The sequence below is a fragment of the Salvia hispanica genome, chromosome 2, assembly GCF_029641045.1.
Source record: "Salvia hispanica isolate PSC_SH4W2 chromosome 2, Shi_PSC_v1, whole genome shotgun sequence".
Lineage (NCBI taxonomy): Eukaryota > Viridiplantae > Streptophyta > Magnoliopsida > Lamiales > Lamiaceae > Salvia > Salvia hispanica.
Genome location: NC_142693.1, coordinates 10,625,201 through 10,649,004, shown reverse-complemented (window position 1 = coordinate 10,649,004; position 23,804 = coordinate 10,625,201). Strand labels below are relative to the sequence as shown.

At 36.0% G+C, this 23,804-nt stretch overlaps 2 protein-coding genes and 1 non-coding gene across 9 annotated transcripts; 2 read left to right on the top strand and 1 right to left on the bottom strand.

Moving 5' to 3' along the window:
- Positions 1-4,018: 4,018 nt before the first annotated feature.
- Positions 4,019-11,323, top strand: NAPRT1 (nicotinate phosphoribosyltransferase 1). Of its 4 annotated transcripts, none has more exons than XM_048100194.2 (15): positions 4,019-4,374; positions 4,815-4,962; positions 5,427-5,546; positions 5,663-5,797; positions 5,884-5,945; positions 6,441-6,516; positions 7,111-7,212; positions 7,858-7,965; positions 8,638-8,696; positions 9,070-9,244; positions 9,847-9,981; positions 10,048-10,146; positions 10,602-10,710; positions 10,827-10,939; positions 11,013-11,323. In XM_048100194.2, the coding sequence occupies exons 1-15, from the start codon at positions 4,253-4,255 to the stop codon at positions 11,088-11,090; spliced, it is 1,641 nt and encodes a 546-aa protein (XP_047956151.1). In that variant the 5' UTR covers positions 4,019-4,252; the 3' UTR covers positions 11,091-11,323. The 4 variants fall into 4 exon arrangements, with proteins under 4 accessions (XP_047956151.1, XP_047956150.1, XP_047956153.1 ...); XM_048100193.2 differs by having other exon boundaries at positions 7,849-7,965; XM_048100196.2 differs by lacking the exons at positions 10,827-10,939; positions 11,013-11,323 and having other exon boundaries at positions 7,849-7,965; positions 10,570-10,696.
- A 4,216-nt stretch (positions 11,324-15,539) lies between these two features.
- Positions 15,540-19,021, bottom strand: LOC125213583 (PI-PLC X domain-containing protein At5g67130-like). Of its 4 annotated transcripts, XM_089063862.1 has the most exons (9): positions 18,931-19,021; positions 18,778-18,852; positions 18,576-18,701; positions 18,367-18,504; positions 17,499-17,597; positions 17,091-17,394; positions 16,505-16,728; positions 16,298-16,384; positions 15,540-15,881 (listed from the first exon to the last, which is right to left on the bottom strand). In XM_089063862.1, exons 1-9 carry the CDS (start codon positions 18,934-18,936, stop codon positions 15,720-15,722), a joined length of 1,221 nt encoding a protein of 406 aa, XP_088919988.1. In that variant the 5' UTR covers positions 18,937-19,021; the 3' UTR covers positions 15,540-15,719. The 4 variants fall into 4 exon arrangements, with proteins under 4 accessions (XP_088919988.1, XP_047970185.1, XP_047970168.1 ...); XM_048114228.2 differs by having other exon boundaries at positions 17,091-17,336; positions 17,495-17,597; positions 18,778-19,019; XM_048114211.2 differs by having other exon boundaries at positions 18,778-18,997.
- A 4,527-nt stretch (positions 19,022-23,548) lies between these two features.
- LOC125202943 (U6 spliceosomal RNA) lies at positions 23,549-23,650 on the top strand. The gene has a single exon (XR_007173270.1). It is a non-coding gene; the product is annotated as a U6 spliceosomal RNA (small nuclear RNA).
- Positions 23,651-23,804: the final 154 nt, after the last annotated feature.

The window sequence follows — 23,804 nt, the reverse complement described above, 5'->3', positions numbered from 1 at the left end:
TAATTCTCCATCTCTCTTTGTTTTCTGTATTTCCCTTTCCTTCTTTGTTTTTCTAATTTTCAGTTTTCTCACTGCCGTGGGGTCGAAGGTAGGGATTTTGAAGGTCGGAGGGTTAGGTAATGGCATATTCCGGCGGCATTCATGGACGGACGATGGGGTCGGTCGACCGCACTCGACCCCACCTGGGCCCGTCATTATTTGTTTTTCCAATTTTGTATTAAAACTCGTGTCATTTCAAAAGTTCATATTTTAGGGGCGAATGGAGGATTTAAACAAATAAAATAATATTAGTAGCTTACATTAAATAGCCTCCCAAGTTACTATTCATCTTCATTCTCAAGAGAAAAAAATGGTGCTCCAACATAGAAGGAGGCCAAGCTCTTTTCTTCCGTTCTTTCATCATTTTTGTCGAATTGTTGAAGTAAACGAGTAATCTAGAGGTTATCAAGGTCAGTCAACATTGGAGGATACCAGTCGATGTTTTTTCATGTCTGCACTGCTTCCTTGGCGGGTCACTAAGCTTTGTTAGCGGTATAGATTGTTTGAATTGTTAGTTGTGCATGTTAACTCTTAATTTCACTACAAAAAATGTCAGTTTACCGACGGAAAATTTTTCGCTACGAATTACCGAGGGAATTTTCCGTCGCTAACTTTTTTCCTTTTTAATTAATGTATTTTCCGTCGGTCGAAACAAAAATTACCGACGAGTTCTTTACCGATGGACAATTTTTTTCCGTCGGTAAAGAACTCGTCGGTAAATTTTTTTGACCGACGGAAAATACATTAACTAAAAAAGGAAAAAAGTTAGCGATGGAAAATTCCGTCCGTAATTGCGTTGGTAATTCGTAGAGAAAATTATTTCGATAATTCCGTCGGTAATTCGCAGCGAAAATTTTCCTTCGCTAATTCCGTCGATAAACTGACATTTTTTTGTAGTGTTTTATAGTAAATAACTTCTGATGTGTTTGTAAAATTTAATGTTTTAAATATTTGAGTTTCAAATGGTTCAAAAATATGAAATTTTAAATTGTCATACTTGATGGCGCCTCTTTTGTGACATCACCGATTCGGCCGACATACGAGGTGTTACACCCGTGGGTTAAAGAAAATGGAGACTTAATGGGAGATGAAGGGAGTAACATATTTAAGTAATAATCAGTCTAAGTCTTCTACATTGTGGACTGAATAGTGGAACGTGTCTTCACAGTAGGTGGTTCAGTTGGTTTCTTTACTTATCGTGAAAACATGGAGTGTTGTTAGTCCGAAAGTTTTTCTTACTTATGGAAACTAACAACACCAGTGTGGAATATCATTGATATACATAAACACAAAGTAGTATTTATCCATCTGTTTACATAAAATTGAGCATACGTTAGTTGACTTATCAATAGACTCACATTTTTCGCAACCTAGTAAACTATGCTTTGGGTCGTCATTAATATCTGGAGATGCTAGCATTATTATTGCACTGAATTGTGTGTCGGAGTCCCAGTTTGATAATATCCCAAAGATGAGTTAAAGAAAATATTTTATTATTCAGAATCTCGGACGATTGAAATATTCCATGAATAATAAATTTTGTTTTTAAATTGAACCACTTGTTCATAAGTTTTTAGAATCCATAGGCAGTGTCAAAGTAATTAATTATTGTTTCTATTTTAAACATAAAAAATATAGTAGGAGTATTAATTAAATAGGAACCCAAATGGTATGATTTACAATCTTATACTGCAAACCGCAATACAGCTACTATCATAGAAATTCATAAGATTTCATTTTAAAACCAATTAGTAATAGGTGTAAACCGCAATATAACTATTATGATAGAAATTCATAAAATTTCATTTTAAAATCAATTAGTAATAGATGGAGTCCACGATTTAAAACTTTGTAATAATTGTGGACTTTGATCCTTAGAGTTTCATATACAATTGATGACTCTATCGAAATCGAAAGTACACGTGGCTCGTCGAATAGTCTAGGTGACTAATTGCACAAGAAAAGAATAGATGTCTTTACAAATAGCCGTAAACAGCATAATTTTTTCATACATTGTGATTATACCGTAACCGACATTTTTTTTTCATATTCTTAAATAAAACTCCTTATTCGCGCGCACACATTAAATTTGAGTGCACAATGTCCATGTAGTATCTTCAATTCTTCTTTGAATTTTTGTATCTCACTTGATAAGATAGGATTCAATATTGGTCATCTATGAATCGACAAAGTCCACGCATGATTAAATATTTCCAATAACATAATTGTAGGAAATTTCAAATACGATGAAAGTTCATAAATTTTACGATCAAATTTTATGTCTGTGGAAAAGTTCAAAATTCTCTTATAACTTGTGATATTAACGACCAACAACCATTTTATTAAGAGCATCCCCATCCGTGCTCTTAAATAAAAGCATGGAGGTGAACCCGGACCCACTTTTACTCCTTGTTTTTAGGCAAGAGCATAACACCCACATCCGTGCTCTTCCGCAATGACAAGCTCAAGGGTCCCATCATTCTATTATTCAATTTAAATACTTCAATTACTAAAAATATTTCTACACTATAAAAATACATTAAAAAATAAAAATTATATAATTAAAATCCTAAAAAATAAAAATACATAATTAAAATCCTAAAAATTAAAAATTACATAATTAAAATCCTACAAATTAAAAATTACATAATTTTTAATGTGGAAGTGAAAGTATTTATAGATGAAAATGTGAATTTTGGGGGAAAAAAATTGAAAAATAAATTAAAAGTGTTTAGAAAATGAATATAATTTATTGGGAAGTAGGAAAATATTTTTTTTATTTAAAAACGAGCGGTGTCCCTGCCGCTGGCACGGATGGACGGGACACCGCTGCGGATGCTCTAAATGTTCATAATTTGAACGATGCAGATAACAAATTATTGTAACCTATTTAAGATTAATTCATATATTACTTTATGACTTAAAAGGATAACAAATACCCCATACTTTCACGATTAAGATTTCTATTTATTGTTACTAGTTTTAAGAATTATGAAGAAATGTTAGTTAAGAAAAATTAGTGGATTACATCATTTCTTAAATCTATATTGGTTTATTATAAAAATAACTAAAATGAATTAATGAAAATATATGACTCGTTTATACTCCCATCATCTCTGAAATTATAAACTATTTTCTTATTAGTCCGTTCCCCGAAAATATAAACTTTCTAATTTTGGAATAGTTAAACAACACAATAACCTTACTCGTTATTTTAGTACTCCATCCGTTCCACAGTAATAGAGACGTTTCATTTTGAACTCTCGTTTTGAGAAAATGATAATAAACAGTTAAAGTGGAGAGAGAGTGAAGTAAGAGGGAAAATAATGTAGTGAAAAGTCTTATCTGCAATATTCTCTCTCTTACTTTATTCTTTCTCCACTTTAACTATTTATTACTCCCTCCGTCCCAGATAATTCGTCCCAATTTTCCATTTCGGTCCGTCCCATATAATTTGTCCCACTTCACTTTTACCATTTTTGGTAGTGGACCCCATATTCCACAAACTCATTCCTACTCACATTTTATTATAAAACTAATATATAAAAGTAGGACCCACATCCCACTAACTTTTTCAACTCACTTTTCATTACAATTCTTAAAATCCGTGTCCGATCAAAATGACCCAAATTATCCGGGACGGAGGAAGTATATTATTTTTTCAAAATGAGTGCTCAAAACGAAATGTCTCCATTACTATGGTGTAAAGCAGACTCTCCACTAACACTATTATATTATCTGTTATATCTCTTTTACTTATCGTACTGAAGCAAATGTTTATGCTTTTTATAGAGATGGATGAGTATAATTTATAGTAAAAATTAAATGGACTGTTACTTGAAGATGAATTGAAATGGTGAAATTAAAATTTTATTAATAAATAAGTGGAGAAAATATGTATTGATAATGATGGGTTTAGGCACATCATGCCACTATATATATGTGCTCCACAAAGCTATTCAAATTGAGCACAAGAATATGGAGCATGTATAAAGTGGCCCATTGTGTTGTATTGAGTTGTGTGTGTATCGATCATCTCCCACCACAAACCAACCAACCAACCAACCGCTCACTATTTCACATTGCTTTTCTCTCTCCAAGAGTGTGCTTGTTGTGTGCCGCCTCAGCTCATCGTTTGTAACGACTAGCAGCAGCGCATATACCCTCTCTGCACATATACCTCAACCAATTAACCTTTCTCCAATACGATTCAATGGCCGCCGCCGCGATTGATGGCCCCACCAATCCCATGGTCACTCCTCTCCTCACTGATCTCTACCAGTTCACCATGGCCTATGCTTACTGGAAATCCGCCAAGCACAACGACCGCGCTGTGTATCTCTTTAATTCAATTTTCGATTCTCTCTACTGCATTTCTGCTATCAACATACATTTGGGATTTTCTCATTATTTTCATCACTCTGCTTAACTTAGAGTTTCCGATGAATATGCACTTTTTGCAAAATTGTTTTGTCTTCAAAAGATCAATGATGGCGATATAATGGATTTATCCATATTTGGTTAGATTTGAAAACAAAAAGATGCACGTTTCAGTTAACAGCAACTAGGATACGCACAAGCTCATGTGTTGGGCTACATCATGTTAAATGATCTTTTTTTGTCATGTCTATTAATCAATACAACAACTTATCCCGAAAGCTCAGATAGGATTGGTGCTACTAGGTTAGGCATTACAAGATATGCTGTTTTTCGCCCATGAAGATTATGAAGGGAACCTTTACCCTGTCTGAGTATTGATATTATGTTCTTTTTAGGTTTGACTTGTACTTCCGGAGGAACCCTTTTGGTGGGGAATACACAGTTTTTGCTGGCCTAGAAGAGTGTATAAAGTTAATTGCTAACTTTAGATTTACAGAAGATGAAATTTCTTTCATACAGGCCTCTTTACCCTCATCCTGCGAGGTTCGATCTATCGTCTTACCTCACATTTCAAATATGTTTAAATGGTCTACTGAATTGTGTTTTATATTTAAAGGTCACATCTTTCTTATGTCAATCCTTGAACTTTTCAATTTTTCCGGAACTCTAAATTTTAAATTGATTTTGGTTACAAACTTACAATTATAGCTACAGAAAGATAATCATTATATGACAGATCAGTTAGCTGAGCAGCTTTATTCACAACAGAAGAACTACATGTACACTTGCTTTGAGCATTATTTGAAGATCTCTCCCAAGTCCTTGGTCTTTTTAGGAAATTATGCTGCAGCTTCACAAATTATTAGTAGTTAACAAAAATGGAATGGATAGGTAAATTAGATGAGGCGTTTTTTATGAAAAACAAAAATTTATGAGCTGAACTTTTGCACCCAGAAGATGTCATTCTGTTGTCTACAAAAGTTGGGCTTATTGATGTTTCACTTTAGATTGGCTTCTATGACTACCTTCGGCAAATTGATTGTTCTGATGTGGAGATACATGCAATCTCTGAGGGATCTGTTGTGTTTCCAAAGATACCATTGATGAGGATTGAAGGGCCAGTAGCTGTAAGTACCAACTTAGTGTACTTATACAAAGTCATTCATGTTGTGCATTCTTTTAGTTAGTTAATAATTCATCACCTTTATTGTATTACTCATTGTTGTTGTCATTGTCTTTGAAGGTGGTTCAATTGCTTGAAACACCACTTGTCAATCTTATTAATTATGCATCATTGGTTGCTACTAATGCGGCAAGGCATCGTTTTGTTGCTGGAAAATCCAAACTTCTTTTAGAATTTGGGCTGCGGCGGGCCCAGGTTATATAAATTGCTGCTCTCGTTCATTTTGAAGTACCGATCTTTGTAGAGAGCATCAATTTGTTGCCTGCCTCTTATTTATGCAGGGACCTGATGGGGGTATTGGGGCATCAAAGTATTGTTACATGGGTGGATTCGATGCTACCAGGTGATTTACGATAAAACAAACTTAAACCCTTTAGTTCTCGCCATTGATGGTATATGCAAATATGATGAAACAGTAAGATTTTTAGGTCTTTAAAATGCATACGGTATTCAAATTAATATCTTATATATTCTTCAAAGCCAAAAATAGTTAATGTACAAAAAAAAGACCTGGGTGGGGGTATTTTTTATATGGTGGTAAAGGGAACATGGGATGGGAATCATTTGTTGAGGAACCATTCCTTAAATGTACTTTTAGTTCGATAAAAATGAATCAATCATACCCTGAGAGAGGAAAGGGGGGGGGGGGGGGGGGAATATAAATGTCTCATGCTTATTCTCCAGTACCACCAACCCAAATTGTGGTTCAATGTTACAACTGACAACAATAAAGCGTCAATCCCACTACTTGGGGTTGAAAAGATCTCAATTTACTGTCGTGTTTGGAGGACAATATATTTTCTCATTTTTATCTGTCTTGTCTATTGGGTGCTGACAGCAATGTTGCTGCTGGAAAATTATTTGGAATACCACTCCGTGGAACTCATTCCCATGCCTTTGTCAGCTCATTTATGGTAGGTACAAACAATAAGCACCTGTGTATGTTATATATTGTCCTTAGCAATTCGTAATATACTTTCTTCTAAAGTCTGGTTTGAATTTACCTGTTACTACTGTTTAGTTAATCTTGTTTGCATTCTGTAAACAGATTTTTTACAGACACCTCTGAGATTTTTATATGATTATAAAAGGTTTACATGATATGCATCTTCCTTTCATGCCTTCTGGATTTCCTTTCTCTCTGGAACTAATACTTTTAATGGAACCTTTCTATGTACATTAGGTGTTGTTGCTTTTCCCGGTAGGATCTTATGGTGATGATTATTGAAAGAACCTTTAATCCATGTTTTCACAGAAGTTTTAAGAAAGTAAAGACACCCCAACTCAGAAAACTTATGAAAGAGAGAGACTATGTGAGAGAAGTGAGAGAGAAGTAATGAAGAAAATAAGTTTATGGCCTGCTAGCCATATTTGCTTTTAAAATCTCTGCATCAAAAAAATTATTTTCTTCTTGAAACTGCAGCATCATTTACCATTAGTTTTTAAAATTTGTTTAGAATATACTCCCAAATTCTTTAGGTTGTCTAATTGTAAGGTGATATGTGCAGAGTTCTGATGAGATCACTGAGAAATCACTCAAGAATTCTGATGGTTCAAATGTTTGTGAGGACTTTGTCGGTTTGGTGCAGGCATGGTTAATCAAATTAGAGGTATATAATGAAACTATGCTTAGTTTTAACATATTTTTGAGCTATATCTCACTAACTTTTGCTTTTATATTCTTCTTGTCTTTCCCTTGACTCAAGACCCTAAATTGTCTTCAAAAATTCATATTTACTACGTTTTACCATCAAATATTATTACATTGAACTTAAAATGTGTATTTGATTTTTGTATTTCAAAGTTTTACCTCTTAGAGAAACTTCCATAACTATAAAAAAACTAGCATAGAAGTTGCATAACCTTGATATGGAAGAAACTACATGTCTTGATTTATCTTTTGGTGAGGTGCATTGCTGGTTTTACGATGTTGTGGCAACAAAGAAGCTGATTTTAAATAGGTCAAATTTAAGTGCTAGCCCAACAGTATTAGGGATTAATTTTTACACTTAATGCATGTAGATGAATTTGTCATCATTCACCTTTTCTTCTCAAACTTTGGATATATTTTGGTATCTGGTTGTTGTGATCCTTTAGGTCGGTTGATATGGTGGAGTTTGAGAAAGAAGGTTATGATGTCTTTGTGGTCCTCAAAGTCATAGCCTTATGTGCATTTAGTTTTAAACATTTTGAGATTATTTTTTAGCATTTTTTTTGCTCATTGATTCACACTCTCCTCTGTTCAGCGCTCGCAGTTATTAGGTGGGATTTTTGGTGAAACTAATCAAAGTGAATTAGTTGCTTTTATCTCATATGCCCTTGCGTTCCCGAAGAATTTTTTGGCTCTTGTGGACACTTATGATGTAAGTCAAAACTTTTACTTGTCCATCAGATTTTGTCAATGCTTCCTGTCCAGTAGGACGGGTTTATATGCTTGTTCTTTGATTTTTCGCATGGCGTATAATGTTTGTGTTGAGTAATACTTCAGTTTGTTAAAGCTACATAATTAATCTTCAGGTTGTTCGTATAGAATGATAGCTTTTCAGTAGTTATGAATTATGATGCTGTTGGAAGAAATGCCTCTCAACCTATGTAATTATTATACTACTATGTTTTATTCTGCTAGTGTATTGTACAGTATATGGGATTCTATGGTTATTGTCATAATTATTGTTAACCTCTAGTGAAGAGGGAATTATTGTAATCCACCAAACTCTTCAAAGTTCGAACTGCATGTCGAATCTTTTGGAATCTGATTGGCTACTTCTGCAGTTATTCAAAGTGATTTGTTGCGGTTATTTTTTATGGGTGGTTTAATTGTGCATTCATTGAACTTCCATTCCAATGATTCAATTTCACTACTTCATCTAAATTGTTCCCCCGTAGATCTATCATTTATTATGAAATAAATTAACACATGTACTTTCCTTGGTCTTGGGCTCTTATACAGTGAACATGCTTATAAATGATGTGGTATTTGGTTCCACCCTGTTTCCCCAATTCATAATGTTGGCTATTGTAACTTATCTGAACAGGTTATGCGAAGTGGCATTCCTAATTTCTGTGCAGTTGCTCTAGCTCTATATGACTTAGGGTAAGTTTAAGAGATGCATACCTGACTTAGTACTTGGATTTTATGAATCATGTGTCCGCTATCTTGTAGGGTTAACATCCTAAAGTAACAATTTCCCTATTTGTAGGTTTACAGTAGGGAGACTCTTAGTTATCCAAACGATTAAGTATTTTTTCTGTCTATATTTTCGTAGTCAGAAATTATCAGAAATTTCACATCTTTCTCGCATATTTTCTACCTTTTGTTCTTGTGGCATATTTATAAATTCTAAGCCACATGACCACACCTTGACCGTGTCCAAAAGATGGTTTAAAGTGGTCTTCCAGTTTTTCTATCGAAGCCTCCAATCAATATTTGCATTTAATTCCATACTTAATAAATGCCCTTTTTGCAGTTATAAGGCATTAGGTGTTAGATTGGATTCCGGAGATCTTGCCTACCTGTCATGTGAAAGTAGGAAATTCTTTCAGGCTATAGAGAAGGAGTTCAAGGTCACTGATTTTGGGAAGACAGGCATTACAGCAAGCAACGATCTCAATGAAGAAACTTTGGATGCCTTAAATAAACAGGTAGGTGTCTGCATGAAAAGGATTATATGCATGTTTTAGATGGATGGTCATTCTACCATTGCGCCTTTCTCTAATAGAAGCATATGTTTATTTGATCAGTAATATTTTCACATGGAGCTGATATCTACTTTGTCACTTTATTTATGTCCACCAAGAAAAAAAATTCAGCATTACTTTTATAACATGGCCGTATGAGTACAGTACTTCCCTTCTGGGTTTATATGTGCTTCACAATGAAGCAAACAAACGGATTTCATGTTAAATTTTGAAATGTATCCAAGAAACTTGTCCTTTTCCTAAATCAACTAAAGAAGAACCAAGTAGCCTATATATAGTTTGATCTCTAGGCATAATCTACAAATTCTTAAACCATGCCCTTTCATCATGATGCAAGAATGGCAAAGTCAAGCTGGATTAGGTAATTTTAAGAGCTGGGAAATGACAAATTGTTAAATTTACCATTGTTCTATATTGGTTTCTTTCTTATTCAATGATTGTTAATCTGTCTTATTGCTCTCTGTCGTGTTTATTCATTGTAATTTATATTATTGCTATGTTGTTGAGGAGTTATATCTTTTTCATTGTTAACTTCATATGCTCAGGGTCATGAAATTGATGCGTTTGGAATCGGAACTCATTTGGTAACATGCTACGCTCAACCTGCCCTTGGTGTTGTATTCAAGTTGGTTGAAATAAACAACCAGCCTCGCATCAAGCTCTCTGAAGATGTTTCAAAGGTTTGATGAATTCTCATGATGTTGCACTTTCACTACTTTGGGAGACTCACTGGGGTTTCATCTCAGGTCTCTATTCCATGCAAAAAGAGGTGCTACAGATTATATGGGAAGGAAGGCTATCCTCTTGTGGACATTATGACTGGGGAAAATGAACCGCCCCCGAAGGTTCTATATTTTCTTATTTCTTAATGATAATTCTCCCTAGAGTTCTGGATTGTTTTCCTGTTACTCTCTGATGAACATTGCTGATATATTCAGCCATGACAATTTTGGGCGGTCAGGATTTACTTCATCCAAACATATCCTAGTAGTGGAACAGATTTAGTATGCATAACTGTCCTAGAGAAAATTTGGAATTCAGCATCTTGAGAGAAGTCTTTTAAGTCAGATTATACCAGTAAGCGAATGTTTTTCCAACATAGTACTGTGAACCTACCAGTCTACCACGCCTTGGTAAAGACTAAAGATAATAACACTGAATGAAGTTGATTATGTGCATAACATACACATTCCACTAGTGTTTCTTTCTACTGCTCGTCGTGATCACCACTGGATGATTGATAACAAGTGCCTATTCTGTCAGTGTAGCTCCTCATCATGTGGATTTCATGCTGTAATAGGTGGGTGTACGGATATTGTGTCGTCATCCATTCAATGAATCCAAGAGAGCATACGTGGTTCCACAGCGTGTAGAGGAGCTGTTGAAGTGTTTTTGGCCTGGTAGATCAGGTGCTTTTTTTTTGGTTTCTAAAATCTCGAACATGCTTATACATCCATCAAATCTTGATGTTATATGGGAAAATTTCATCATATTGACTTGGGTCACATGAACACAACGCATGCAGGAATATATAGAGAAGAATTACTGCCTCTTAACGCAATTAGAGAACGTTGCATCAACCAACTAGGCCAAATGCGATCCGATCACATGAGGAGGTTGAACCCGACACCATACAAGGTACATCTAGCTCAAGTACACAGCTTAACGTGCACTTGAAGATGGTAGTCGTGACGTTGTATTACTGTTGCAGGTTAGTGTGAGTGCAAAACTATATGACTTCATACATTTCCTGTGGCTGAACGAAGCGCCCGTGGGAGAGTTGCAATGATTATTGCAATGCCTCAAGTCACCATATTTTTACATTCACAAAGTGGGAAATGGAATCTGCTGTGCCTTTCTTTCATTTTTGTATGTATGTAAATCTGGTATTGTGTTGTAATTGCTGCAGCAGAAGTTGCAAATTTGTAAACTCACATTGGGGCATGCACATGATGCATATTCTTTATCTTCCTGTCGGTATGAACAAATCAAATTCCTCAATAAAATTGGTTGATTTGCACTTGCACAGGTGTGTTTATTCCTTCTCTCCTTATCTCTCTTGGATTAATGTTAGATAACAATTTTTATAGATTCGGGCAATCTAAAAATAACATTCCTATTGTCTAAAAATGACATCCACGTTAGGTTATCAGGTTATGCAATAGGAATTAGTTGTTTTTTTAAATCACAATAGGTATTGTTATAGGCCACCATCCCTTTAGTGCATGAATAGAGATCAAATCTCAACACTAGATAAATTTTCAATATCGGAAAACAAAGTCATTTGAAGAGCATTATAGTTCATTTAGAAAATTTAGATTTTAAAAACACGGAGGTCATTCTTACATAATACGAAGGTTATATTTAGGTCGTTTTAGACTTTGATTAGTTCATTTAGAGCATCCACAATGGATGTCCGATCGCGCGCCCGATCGGCCAAGATCGGGCTCGGGCGTGGTCGGGCATCCATTGCAGCCCTCGGTCACGCCCGAGCGCGACCGATAGTTAGGTCGCGACCGATCCCGAGCCCGATCGATCGGGCGTGAGCTCGGGCGCCCATTGCAGAGGCGCGCCCGAGCCCGAGCCCGAGCCATATTTTTTTTTTTAATTATTTAACCCTAATTTAAACCACTATAAATACTCCATTTTCTTCACTTTTCACACACCAAACCCTTCACTTTCTCTTCTATATTCTCTCAATATCCACACTTTCAACAATGGATCTGAGTCAATACCCGAGCCCGAATAATGTCGACGACGATATGCCGATGTTTGGAGGAGGAAGCGGCGGCCGCGGCGCCCGGTGGCCCGGCCACGAAGACTACCGGGTTGAGACGCCTGGATCTGTAGGATCCACTTTCATCTCCGACTCTGAGTTTGATCCGTTCTTCGGCACCGAGGAGTAACGGGTTGAGGATATGGAGCCTAGTTGTGGGCAACCTCCTGCCCCTGTGCGGCCGCCGCCGAAGAAAGGGAAGAAGAAGATGGCGCGGAAAGAAAAGGCGCCATCGGTTCCAGTCCTACTCCCACACGATGAGCTGAACAAGGAGTACGCAACAGGGCGTACTGACTACGAGTTGGATGAGTACCTGAAGGTGGCTCAGTGTTGGGTCGATGTATCGGAGGATTCGATAGCCTCCAACAACCAGACTTCGGCCAGGATGTGGGATCGCATTGAGGAACGCTACAACGAGGTGAAACTGAAGTGGGCGTTCAAGCGGACCAAGGTTCAGCTGCGCAAGTGTTGGGATCGGATCAAGCTCCACGTCAACAACTTCTGCTATATCTACAACAGGAACAGGGACGGAAGAGCTAGCGGTGAGAGCATGGAGGATGTCCTCAACAAGTCGTTGTCCGAGTACCAACAGCAGTTCGGGCAGTTCAAGCTGTACAATGTTTGGCTGATCTTGAAGGACAAGGGGAAGTTCAACGGAGGGATACCGGTTGGATCCTCGGCTCCGAAGCGGACGAAGAACACCGCCGCTGGCGATTACACGAGCAGCGGCCCATCTCCTGTGGATCTGAACGCTGAGCCGGAAGGGAGTTCCGGCACGCCTACGTCTACTTTTAGACGTCCCATTGGTACCAAGGCTGCCAAAGCCCAGGCCAAAGGGAAGGCGAAGGCGGGCGCGTCTGGATCAGCGGCCCCCCCCGCAGGCTGCGCCTGCTCCATCTGTTCAGCTCATGGACAGGGCGATCGAGGAGTTCGGAGGTTATCGCGAGGTGGTTGAGTATAGGTTTATACTTGACGCCCAAAACAGCCTTCGTGAAGAAACCGATCCGGAAGCCCGACAGAGGACTAAGAATATGATCAAGAATTTGGCGCAGAGGTTGAATTTAGATGACTAGTTTGGTTTTTTCTTTTTTTTAGTATTTTAGTTTTAATGTAGTTTTTTTTTTAATCTAAGTATGATGTAGTTCCACTTTTCTATTAAGTAATGTAGTTTTTTTTTTTTTTTTTTGCATTTGTGGTGTTTGAAATAATATATTTTGATATTTTATAGTAATTAAAAACAAATTAAAAAAACAATGATTTAAAATTGAAATGAAAAGTGGATAAGAGATATGGCATGCACTAGGGCTCCACCATTGCAGAAAGATAGGGCATGCTGACGTGGCAATCACTAGGGCTCTCACTAGGGCTTCCACTAGGGTATCCATTGTGGATGCTCTTAGAAAATTAAGATTCTGAAAATACAAAGGTCCTTTTGTGATTAATAGCAACCAAAGGACCCGAAGGATTTTCTCCAAACACCGGACCAACAATTTTATATCTGAAAATTAATGGTTTAAAGTTTAGATTGGATACAAAACGGGTGCATCAGATAGATTCGTTGCCATAGTCTCTTGCAGAGACTCAAATGAGATGACCGAGGGCACCATGCTCGCGATACTCGCTCAACTAGCCCCATGCTAAATTGACTCTATGCATGCTGAGAACGACATGATACCCGACCTATGCGAGCTTCACGCCGTTGTGGCTACGAGAAAGAATCCACCATAGATCTCAGTGACAGACGAGAACTTATACTATAACCGGCACACCATTATCCATTGTACGTTACCTACACACACAACCGTGCCCCAAGAATATCAAAGCGCACCCACGACCGAGCATCCTTGCGTCGACCGAACCTTCCGAGGGTTAGCAGCAATTTTTTTTTTTGGGTTGGCATGCACAAAGATGTTAGGAGTTTGTTGCAACATGTACAAAATGTCAAGCTACCAAAAGTACTCAACTTAAAATATGAGTTACAACCTCTTCCGATCCCAAATAGAGTATGTGAGAAGACTATAATGGGCTATCACAGGCCTTCCACTCTCCCTCACGAGGCTTCACCGCTATTATGGTCGCGGTCGATCGACTAACAATTTATGCACACTTTGGGGCGCTTCCAACAAAATTCGATGAGCCTTGAGTGGCCTCTTTATTTGTTAACATGGTCATTAAACACCATTATTTCCTATAGAAAATTATATCGGATGGTAACCCAATTTTTGGAAGTACATTTTGTACGGAAGTATTTAAATTAAGCAACACAAAACATAAATTTAGCACGACATTTCACTCTCTAACAGATGGACATTCACTACCACCTCCAAAGGATTGTGAATAGTGTTACGTGTCTCTCCTTCTCTGACATGTGATTCACGGCTTCCGGAACTAGCATCCATTGTTGTCATCGATCGACCTTCGTTCGGCTAGCGTAGGCTTTGAATTAACTTCTTTAGCTCATCGAATTTAGCATCCGACATTGCCATTGTGCCTCTTGCTTAATGAGAAGCATTGCTTGTTTCCAATAGACTTCATGGAAGGATGTTATCTTCTCCAATTTAACCATCGTTCTTCCCCATCCACACAATCCTCCCTCACTGCCGTCTTCGAGGATTAGCCGCCTTCCCCTTCCGATGATCAACAGCTCTGATACCACTCAACATTTTTCTGAGTTAAACCCCAGTTGCATCTTCAAACTTCGAAGGATGTTGATCGATGGAATTCTCCACCATTGTTGGAGATAGAATTTGCAGACATAGGGAAAACATAATGAAGAATAGGAAATGTATAGATAGTGCTGAAACGTGAACTAATACACGAATGGTGTATAGGATAGGAATGGAAGATGATAACAATGGAAGATTACAAGACATGAACTACTGAACCAAATCTCTCAGATACAATTCTAAAACAACGATAACTATCTATCGCAGAGTCGAGCCGTATACAATAGTCCCTCCGGTCCCCAGTCCCCATTATAAGTCTCATTTTTCCATTTTCATCCGGTCCGCATTAGAAGTTCCATTTCACTTTACTATTCTTGGCAAATGGACTCCGCATTCTACTAATCTCACTCCACTCACATTTAATTATAAAATCAATATTTTAAAGTAGGATCCATACTCCACTAACTCTTTCTACCACTTTTAGTTACAAACTCAAACAATTTTATAAAATCCGTGCCAATAAAAAATGGAACTTCTAATAAGGTCCGGAGGGAGGCTCAACCTCTTTGTAACTACTTGCTCCTACAACAGCTGGCAATGAGTTGTTATTCTCTCTACTCAAAATGTATTGCAACATATTCCTTCCGACAAAGCTACCACTACACAAAATTGAACTAATTTCCATCATAAACAAGGAAAAAAATCCGAGACTACTTATAACATACATAACACTTTGGGAATCTAGGATAAAGCTACCAAATTTCTTTATCTACGGCAATTGGAACATCAAAATAAGTGTGGAAAAGAAGCTTCTATTCTCATTGTCAAATTTGATGTAAATGTCTACGTTACAATATACAGTAGTCGAAACCATTTCATGTGCACAAATGGGAAACTTGCATGTTTTAGTGATGCTTTCTCAACCTTTATACCCACAAATTGTACTCTCAAGCTTGCACAGAGTATGTATAATAGGTCAGAGACAGAGCAGGAGAAGTGCAACTAAGATAATCGAAATGAGAGGCCTGTTACTATGAGAATTGTTGATAGGTGCTTGAGCTAGAGTTGAAGGCAGTAGCTGAGATGGCGGTGGAGGTGCAAGTAAAGGTACATCGCACTTGCCAAACGTTGTGTTTGCCTGCAATGTATCATACACAAGTTTCATTAGTATATAAACGGTCGATATGCGTATTCAATGTAAGGGCTTCTTCACTTTTAGTTAGGGTTGGGCGTTCATTTCCTTTTGAGCTATTAGCTAGTTGATTATGAGGCGCCAATGTGAAGTTTGATAGCTTATGACTGTTTATAAAATGTATTTCTATCTTAACATACAGATCCCTAATTCCATGAGAGGAATTTTAAGGAATAACACTGACATGAAATTGTGTTCAACACATGCAAGAGAAGATGTCCGAAAGGACAAACATCCAAAAGGTGCAAGGAAAAAAGGTAACAACCTAAAACATGAATATTGGTTGATGAGATGCAAATAATTCATTGATTCCGTGAAGGGGGAGGGGGTGAAAATTGTAGATATTTTGTTTGAGAATGTACTCTGCAATAAGCAACGCTATCACAACCACAGGTTAAGTGCCCATTCGCCTTATCAACAGCTTCGGGGGCTCCTCCTCCATCGCTCCTCTGCAACAAGAGAATAAATAACTTAAGTCAAAAGCCCACATAATATCCAAATACACGTAACATTTTTTAGGCCAAAATATTTTAGTAAGTGGACCCCTTTGAGACAACATTGGCACATACTCTATAGAAATCAACTGCAATGAAATTTGGCCATCGATTTCCTGCTGCTATATAACAAGTCCTCATTAAGTTGAGAAGATTAGCAGAGTTATCCACACAAACTTGCGATGCATTAGGATTACTTGGAAAGTGATTCATCAAAATCAGAGATCTTGAAGATGCACTCATGGGAGAAGATTCTCCACGATTGGGGCAAGAACCAACAATCATCCCATTATTCCCATCTGCAAAAATCATATCTCAGTATAGTCTCTGTATTAAATAAAAGTAAACAATCTTTTTCTTCAAAAAGTTGTGCATATCTAATCATTATCAGATAATAAAATAAAAGATATTTTACTCATGGAAACAACTATGTAAAATGATACATGTAAAGTTCTTAAGTTTCAAGACTGGCTATACGAACTCATTAGCTCATTAATGTTTTTTCAATATATTAAGCAGGTAACTATCAAGTCCAAGTAGAATAGGTTGCTTATGGAACACAAGAGAGAAATCGCATGCATAATAGTTAGTCTATAGATTCGATCAAATATAGAAACTGAATATCTAAGTTTGATTTTGAGGGATTAGTAGTAAAACTCACACTGACTTTCCACAACATAATTCCATTCAAATGCAACCATTTCAGAGGCCTCCTTGGACGATTGAGAGGAGAAGACTACCAATCTTTGGTTCTTCATTACCATATCATGAACTGTTGGCCAATCTTCACCATTTTTGGGCATTTGAGAGAGTGGGAACAAGTAGTGATTAAGTCCAGATGCATTGAACACTCTTGTCAGGCCTTGTGGAGTTACCACATAATCCTCAATGAAGATGGTGACAATTTCTGTTGGGTTTTTGTGAAGAAAAACTTGAATTTCTCTCAGTACATTAATAGCAGGTTGCTGGTGGTGAAATTTATTAAAACGACTTGTAAATAAATAAAAAATGGTAACAGAGACCACAATTAGCATATTAGTACCCAAATACATAGCACGGACATACTTACAAATGCAGTCACATTTAAACACCTCCCCCCAAACGAATGACACAACCAGATATCATTGTTGAAGTCGTACATGTCAAGCATTAGACCTCGAACGCCATTCTACAAAATGCACACGACTTATAGTGAACAAAAATCTTGCTTTTATTGTAAATGAATATCAATATGTGCAAAGTAAGTAATTGAGTTTAATTTACATCTTATAATCATGTTTCAGGATGCAGTATTTGTTCATCAACATTGGCTCATAACTACTGCACTGACAGTTATTCAATGTTCGGACTTCCAACTAATTTCGTTAAGATTAAAAGGCCTAGATATGCTTAAGAAAAAAATTAATACATAATGTACTCACAAGCCTTTCAAAGAAAGAGAAGACTGAAAATGAACGAGATTGGCTCATATGAATTATACTTTGGAAAATCCTATAACTTCTAACTATGGAGATCTTGCACGAACATTCTTCCTTCAAGAAATCAGGTAGGCAAAGACCTACAATGACTATGAATTTCAACAAAGAACACTACCAAATTCAGCTTCAGCCCTTGAATATAAAGATACATTTCTCCATATCAATAAGAAACCCTACTAGTTAGTTTCTAATCCAGAACAAAATCGAGTGGAAACTAGCAACTAGTACCTCTTTCATTTTGACCTCACAAACTTGAATTTTGGCTAATCAATGAAACAGGCTAGCCATCAAGCATAGTTAAAACTACCAAAGAAACGGCAACTAACATAGCAGAATACACGCATTTAGTCATATCAACTGACAAATCAGCATTACAGCAATGCCTCATTCAAATTAAACTAGAGCTCCAAAGCTAAATAGAAACAACAAGAGATAAAAATATTGATTGTGATTACACACTCTGAGTTGATCGGTAACGGAATCCTCTTGATTAGTCGGTGCGAAGAGATCGGAACCGACGCCTGATTTCCGCCCAATCCGAGCATACGAGTTATGAGTCGTCAGCCATGAATATTTGTTAAAAGGCAGGCCTCCAACCTGCAATCCACAATTGAATCAATATAATGCAACAAAAAACTAGGATAGAGAAATAACCAGAAAGTGCATACTTTAGTGACAGGATTTATAGGTTGAATGCGGGTGCAGCGAGGCCTGGTGTTGCCGTTGGCAGCGCAGGTACCGCAATATGAGCCGGCTTCGCAGTTATTGGTGGAGCTCGAACAGGTTTCCCCAACCTAGGTTGAATTTTGAATTGGAGATGAGAATAAGAAAAAATGTGATTTCCTTTGAGAAATTGAAAATAAAATTGACCTTGAGGGTTGAAGAATAGGTGAAGAGGAAAGCTGCTGCAACGAAGAATAGCTTCAGTGGGACATAGTTGAGGGCCTGAGAGTAGAGAAGATGAAAGCGCATAGATTCAGAAAGGTGACGACGAGAATGAAGGATCAAACAACTTTTGCATGCCTGCATTTGATTTTGGAACTTCCTCAAAATAGCACACAGATTTATACACAGAAATAGAGGAGAGAGACACTGAATTTTTATTCCCAAAAATGATTGACGTGTCTCTCTCTATCTTGCTTTAGTGACGTCTTTTCTCGGTTTATAAACTTAAATTTTTATGATTAGAAGTATTCTTTAATCCCTCCTACCCATAGAAATAGGTCATTTTAGATTTGACATAAATTTTAATGTATAATTAATAAAATAAGAGAGAATGAGAAAAAATAGTTGAAATTATGCGGATATGATAAATGGATGGACTATTTGTATATAATAGATGAAAAAAGAAATATGACATATTTTAAGGGATGGACGGAATATTTCCTCCATCTCATTTTAATTGAAGCAAATATTTTTATAATAAAAATTAAAAAATAAATATTTAGTGGTTAAGTTGAAAACATAATATAAAAGAGAAAATAGTTTTAAAGCATTTATATTTACATAACATGTCTCTTTAGCTTTTTTTTGTCTTGCACGAGGCTCGATATTTGCTTTGTCGTTGGCATGATTGCAAGGTACTAGTCAAATCCTATCCAAGGACATTAGACTGCGCTAAAGAAAATACTCAAGTCTATGAGAAGAACGAAGGAGTATTCTATAGGTACCAGTAGGGGTGAGCAAAATAACCGAAAACCGAATATCCGAACCGAACCAAACCGAAATTTTGAAATTCGGTTCAGTTTTTTCAGTTTTTCGGTTCGGTTCGGTTTTAAAAATACAAAAATTTCGGGTTTTCGGTTCGGTTCGGTTTGGGCGAAAAAAAAACCGAAAAACCGAAAAACCGAATTATATTTTAAATATATTATTATATATTTTTATCCTATTAATTTAGTATATTATATCATATATATAATATATATTCTTCTAATATATTTTTATATAATAAATATTATATATATTATATTAATTTTATATTATATATATTTATATTCTATTAGTATATATAAAATAAAATAAATTAGATATATTAAAATATACTATTTTTTTTTTATTTTTCGGTTTTGTTTTGAAATTTCGATTTTTTCGGTTTGGTTCGGTTTTTTAAGTTCGGTTTTCAGTTTTTCGGTTTTCGGTTTTTCGGTTCGATTTGGGCGAAAAACCGAACCAAAACCCGAATGCACACCCCTAGGTACCAGGCATTTGAGATGTATCCTTTGGGTTATACTAATTCAGATTATCAATCTGATCGGGATTCGAAGAGATCCTTTGGCTATGTGTTCACCTTAAAAGGTGGAGACGTCATATGGAAGAGTTTTGAAGAAGAAACACTGACTTGACTATGGAAGCTGAATATGTGGTTGTATCAGAAGCCACAAAGGAAATAGTATGGTTTAGAAACTCCCTAATTGATCTAAATGTGATTCCGAGTATGCCCAAGAGCATCACTATCTATTGTGATAACTCTAGTGTTGTGGCAAACTCAAGGGAACCATGTACCCATAAGGCAAGTAAACACAAGAGGAAATTTCAATATAGTGCAGAGACATGACATTGGAGTGGTCAAGATCGCAACCGAAAAACAACTTGGCATATACATTCACAAAGGATCTTCCTATCAAGGAATTTGAGCATCATGTGAAAGAATTTGGTGTTCGATTGACATAGACTCGTTTCCAATATAAGTAAGGATTTTGGGCAGTTTTGGTATACTCGAAAGCTGTTTTGAGTATAAGTGGGAGATTGTTAAAGTATTCTGAAAATCATATTTCAAATGTTTGTATATGTAATAACTCTTACACCCAATTTTTGACCATATTTATTAAAATGAATACTACCTCCGTCCCACATTAAATGTCACATTTAGTGTGGGAACGGGTTTTAAAAATGTAAAGAAAAGTAGGTTAAATAAGTTAATGGATTATGGATCTCACTTATATATATTAGTTTTATAATAAATTGTGAGTAGAATTGTACGGTGGAATGTGGGGTCTACTTACCATTTATGGAAAAGTGAAATGTGACTTATTGTGGGATGGACCTAAATGACAAAATGTGACACTTATTGTGGGACGGAGGTAGTATTTTGTTACAATTTGTTTTGCTTATGTATTTATAAGATGTTGCAATTTTGTTTTACATTTAAATACATAGGAAACAAAATAAGTCTAAATCATCTGCATAGTAGACGAGTTGTAAGTGACGTTCACAGTAGGTAACTTGTTGGTTCTTGCAAAAGGAAAACTGTTACAACCTAGATAGACTTTGATCACCTATCACTAAAGGTTGCGACGTCAGTCCGAAAATTTCCTTACCTTGGAAATTGAACGACGTTGGTGTGGTATAGCACTGAATGGACCTAACGGTGAGATAAGTCTTTCGTGCTATTAATAAAAAGACGAGGTGTGGATAATTTATTGTTTCTTAATCATTGTTGATATAGCATACAATATCAATTGAGAACTACTTTGACTTATCAAATGGTGAGGGTCTTTCATTGCCCAAGAATCCTGGTAGATTGGGTAGTAACCATTACTCCCTCCGTCTCTAAAGAATATGCACTTTTGATTCGACACGGATTTTAATGTAAATTGATAAAGTACGAGAGATGTAGAGAGAAAAAGTAATTAAAGTATAGTTAATGGAAAATGGGTCTTACCTCATTAAAGAGAAAAGACTTTCCAAAATTAGAAAGTGCATATTCTTGTGGGACAGACTAAAAAGGAAAGAATGCATATTCTTGTGGGACAGATGGAGTATTATCTAAGTGTTGCTAGTAACGTTATTGCAATGACACGTGTATTGGGAGAGTCCGGTTTGATTATATCTACAAGAGGTGTTGAGAAGAAGTTTTATAATTCAGAAACCTGACAAATATGGAATTTATTCTATGAATAATAAATAGGGATTCCTAAAGAGGACCACTATTGGAAAAAAGATATTAATTAATAAAATTCAGGTAGTAGACTTAATATTAATTAATGAATAATTATATCTTCAACACAGGAAATGATATACTCCCTCTGTCCCTGAAAAGTAGGAACATTTGGTTTAACACAAGTTTTAATGTATAATTGGTAAAGTAAAGGAGAGAGATAAATGGTAGTGTAAGTAGTGTTAATGGAGAAGGGGCTCCACATCATTAGTAGTGTAGTGTAATGGTATATATTGTATATAAAATGATGTGTAGGGGTAAAGTGTTGTTTCCCTATTTTGAAATTAAAAAGTTCATACTTATCAGGGACATACTATTAAGGAATAGTTCATACTTTTAGATACGGATGAAGTAATTAAAGAGGAAGATCCAAATTACTCATAATTTTGGTTTGGACGAGAAATCAATATTATGCCTTTGGTGGGTGACAAAAATATCTAAGTTTGACCTTAAATTAAATAAATTTTAATTTAATTAGAAAGTTTAAACTAGGACCAAAATCCAATCATCCATAGTGATATGGCCCAAAATACAACTCAATGTATAAGGGAACAAGCCAAGAAGCCATAAGAAGAGAATAATAGAATTAACGCTATTCACTATTCAGCGTTGACTCTCTCTCTCTCTCTCTCAATCTCTGAACTTGATCGAGATTAAGTTCAAAGATTGAAGTAAAGTGGTGATTGAATTACGCTTTATGTGATAATACATAATTTGATTGATTATTTGAATACATGTTTTAATTGCATATGTTCATTGTATCAAATATATGTACGTATGATCATGTTTATGATTCTTCAAGCATGCTAGTAGTTTCATACATCTTTAGATGTAAATCAAACAATTTATCTAAAATTGAGCTTCTCCTATAAACCTAATAGCTATTGGGATCCTCAGACACTGTGATGCTAAACGTGTTGACATTGATCCTTGTGCCAATGGGTGGGCCTGGAAGGTTCTCATTGGTAAACATATTGCGAACTGGATCTTCTTTTCTTCTCTGTCCTCCATTTGTCTTCTCATAAGCTCCATATGTTGCTAGAACTACAAGATAACTCGATTTTGTCTAGATGCGGAAGCTAATAGTTGTTGCCAATTTGATTGTGACTCTCCACGAGTCGAACAAGTTTTGGACGATTTTTCTAACTTAAGGAGTCATTCCTCTCTGTATCATTCTTCGTTTGTTGGTTGCTTCGAACTCTAGGTCAAGCGCCCTTTATGGTAAACCTAGAGCGCGTATGCCTGCAAACCTATAAGGACAAAGAAGTAGATATACGTGAGAAACAGTCTATAAATCACTAGAGATTCTAAATTTTTTATGTATATTAAAGATATTTTGATAATATTATAAGCTAAAAATAAAATATATAACTTGTATTTATGCCTCATTTTCACTAAATTTAAACTTAAATAATGATTAAATTCATTTGCTAACTTTGTACTCTAATATCATTTTTACGTATTTTATTCTATCTAGAAATGCATAACTAAAGGAAGAACCACTATAATTAGTAGATGATGTTGCATGAGTTGATATTTTATCTTTAAAACTAGAAGTATTTCAACTACAGTACTTAATTAACGAATTTAAAAAAATCATGTTATTGGTTGGGAATTTGGGTACTGTATACCGTCAAGATTGAATATTGTATTCATGTAGATTTGATTAGTAACTTGGGTATATATTAGACTATTAGTGGTTAAGTTCATTCGAGGACATCCAATAAAATTGGAACGATATAAAGAAGATTAACATGACTCGTGCACAATATAACATGCATAAATTAATAAATATATTACTCTCCCTCTGTTCCTTTAGTGGTTAATTATCTAATTATTATTCTCTCTGTCTCTTTCAAGATGTCTATCTTTCCTTTTTAGTTTGTCTCAATTAAAATGTTCACTTTCTATATTTGGAAATAAATCACTCCCTCCTCTCTTCTAATTCAACTATTTTTTT

Coding starts and splice junctions, on each gene's coding strand:
- LOC125213583 (XM_048114211.2), bottom strand. CDS start 18,936: ATGCAGGCATGCAAAAGTTGTTTGATCCTTCATTCTCGTCGTCACCTT. Junction 17,395..17,498: donor GTTTAAATGTGACTGCATTT/GTAAGTATGTCC, acceptor TTTCACCACCAG/CAACCTGCTATTAATGTACT. Junction 16,729..17,090: donor TTATGTTGTGGAAAGTCAGT/GTGAGTTTTACT, acceptor TGATTTTTGCAG/ATGGGAATAATGGGATGATT.
- NAPRT1 (XM_048100193.2), top strand. CDS start 4,253: ATGGCCGCCGCCGCGATTGATGGCCCCACCAATCCCATGGTCACTCCT. Junction 6,517..7,110: donor CCTTTGTCAGCTCATTTATG/GTAGGTACAAAC, acceptor TGATATGTGCAG/AGTTCTGATGAGATCACTGA. Junction 10,940..11,012: donor TGAACCCGACACCATACAAG/GTACATCTAGCT, acceptor TTACTGTTGCAG/GTTAGTGTGAGTGCAAAACT.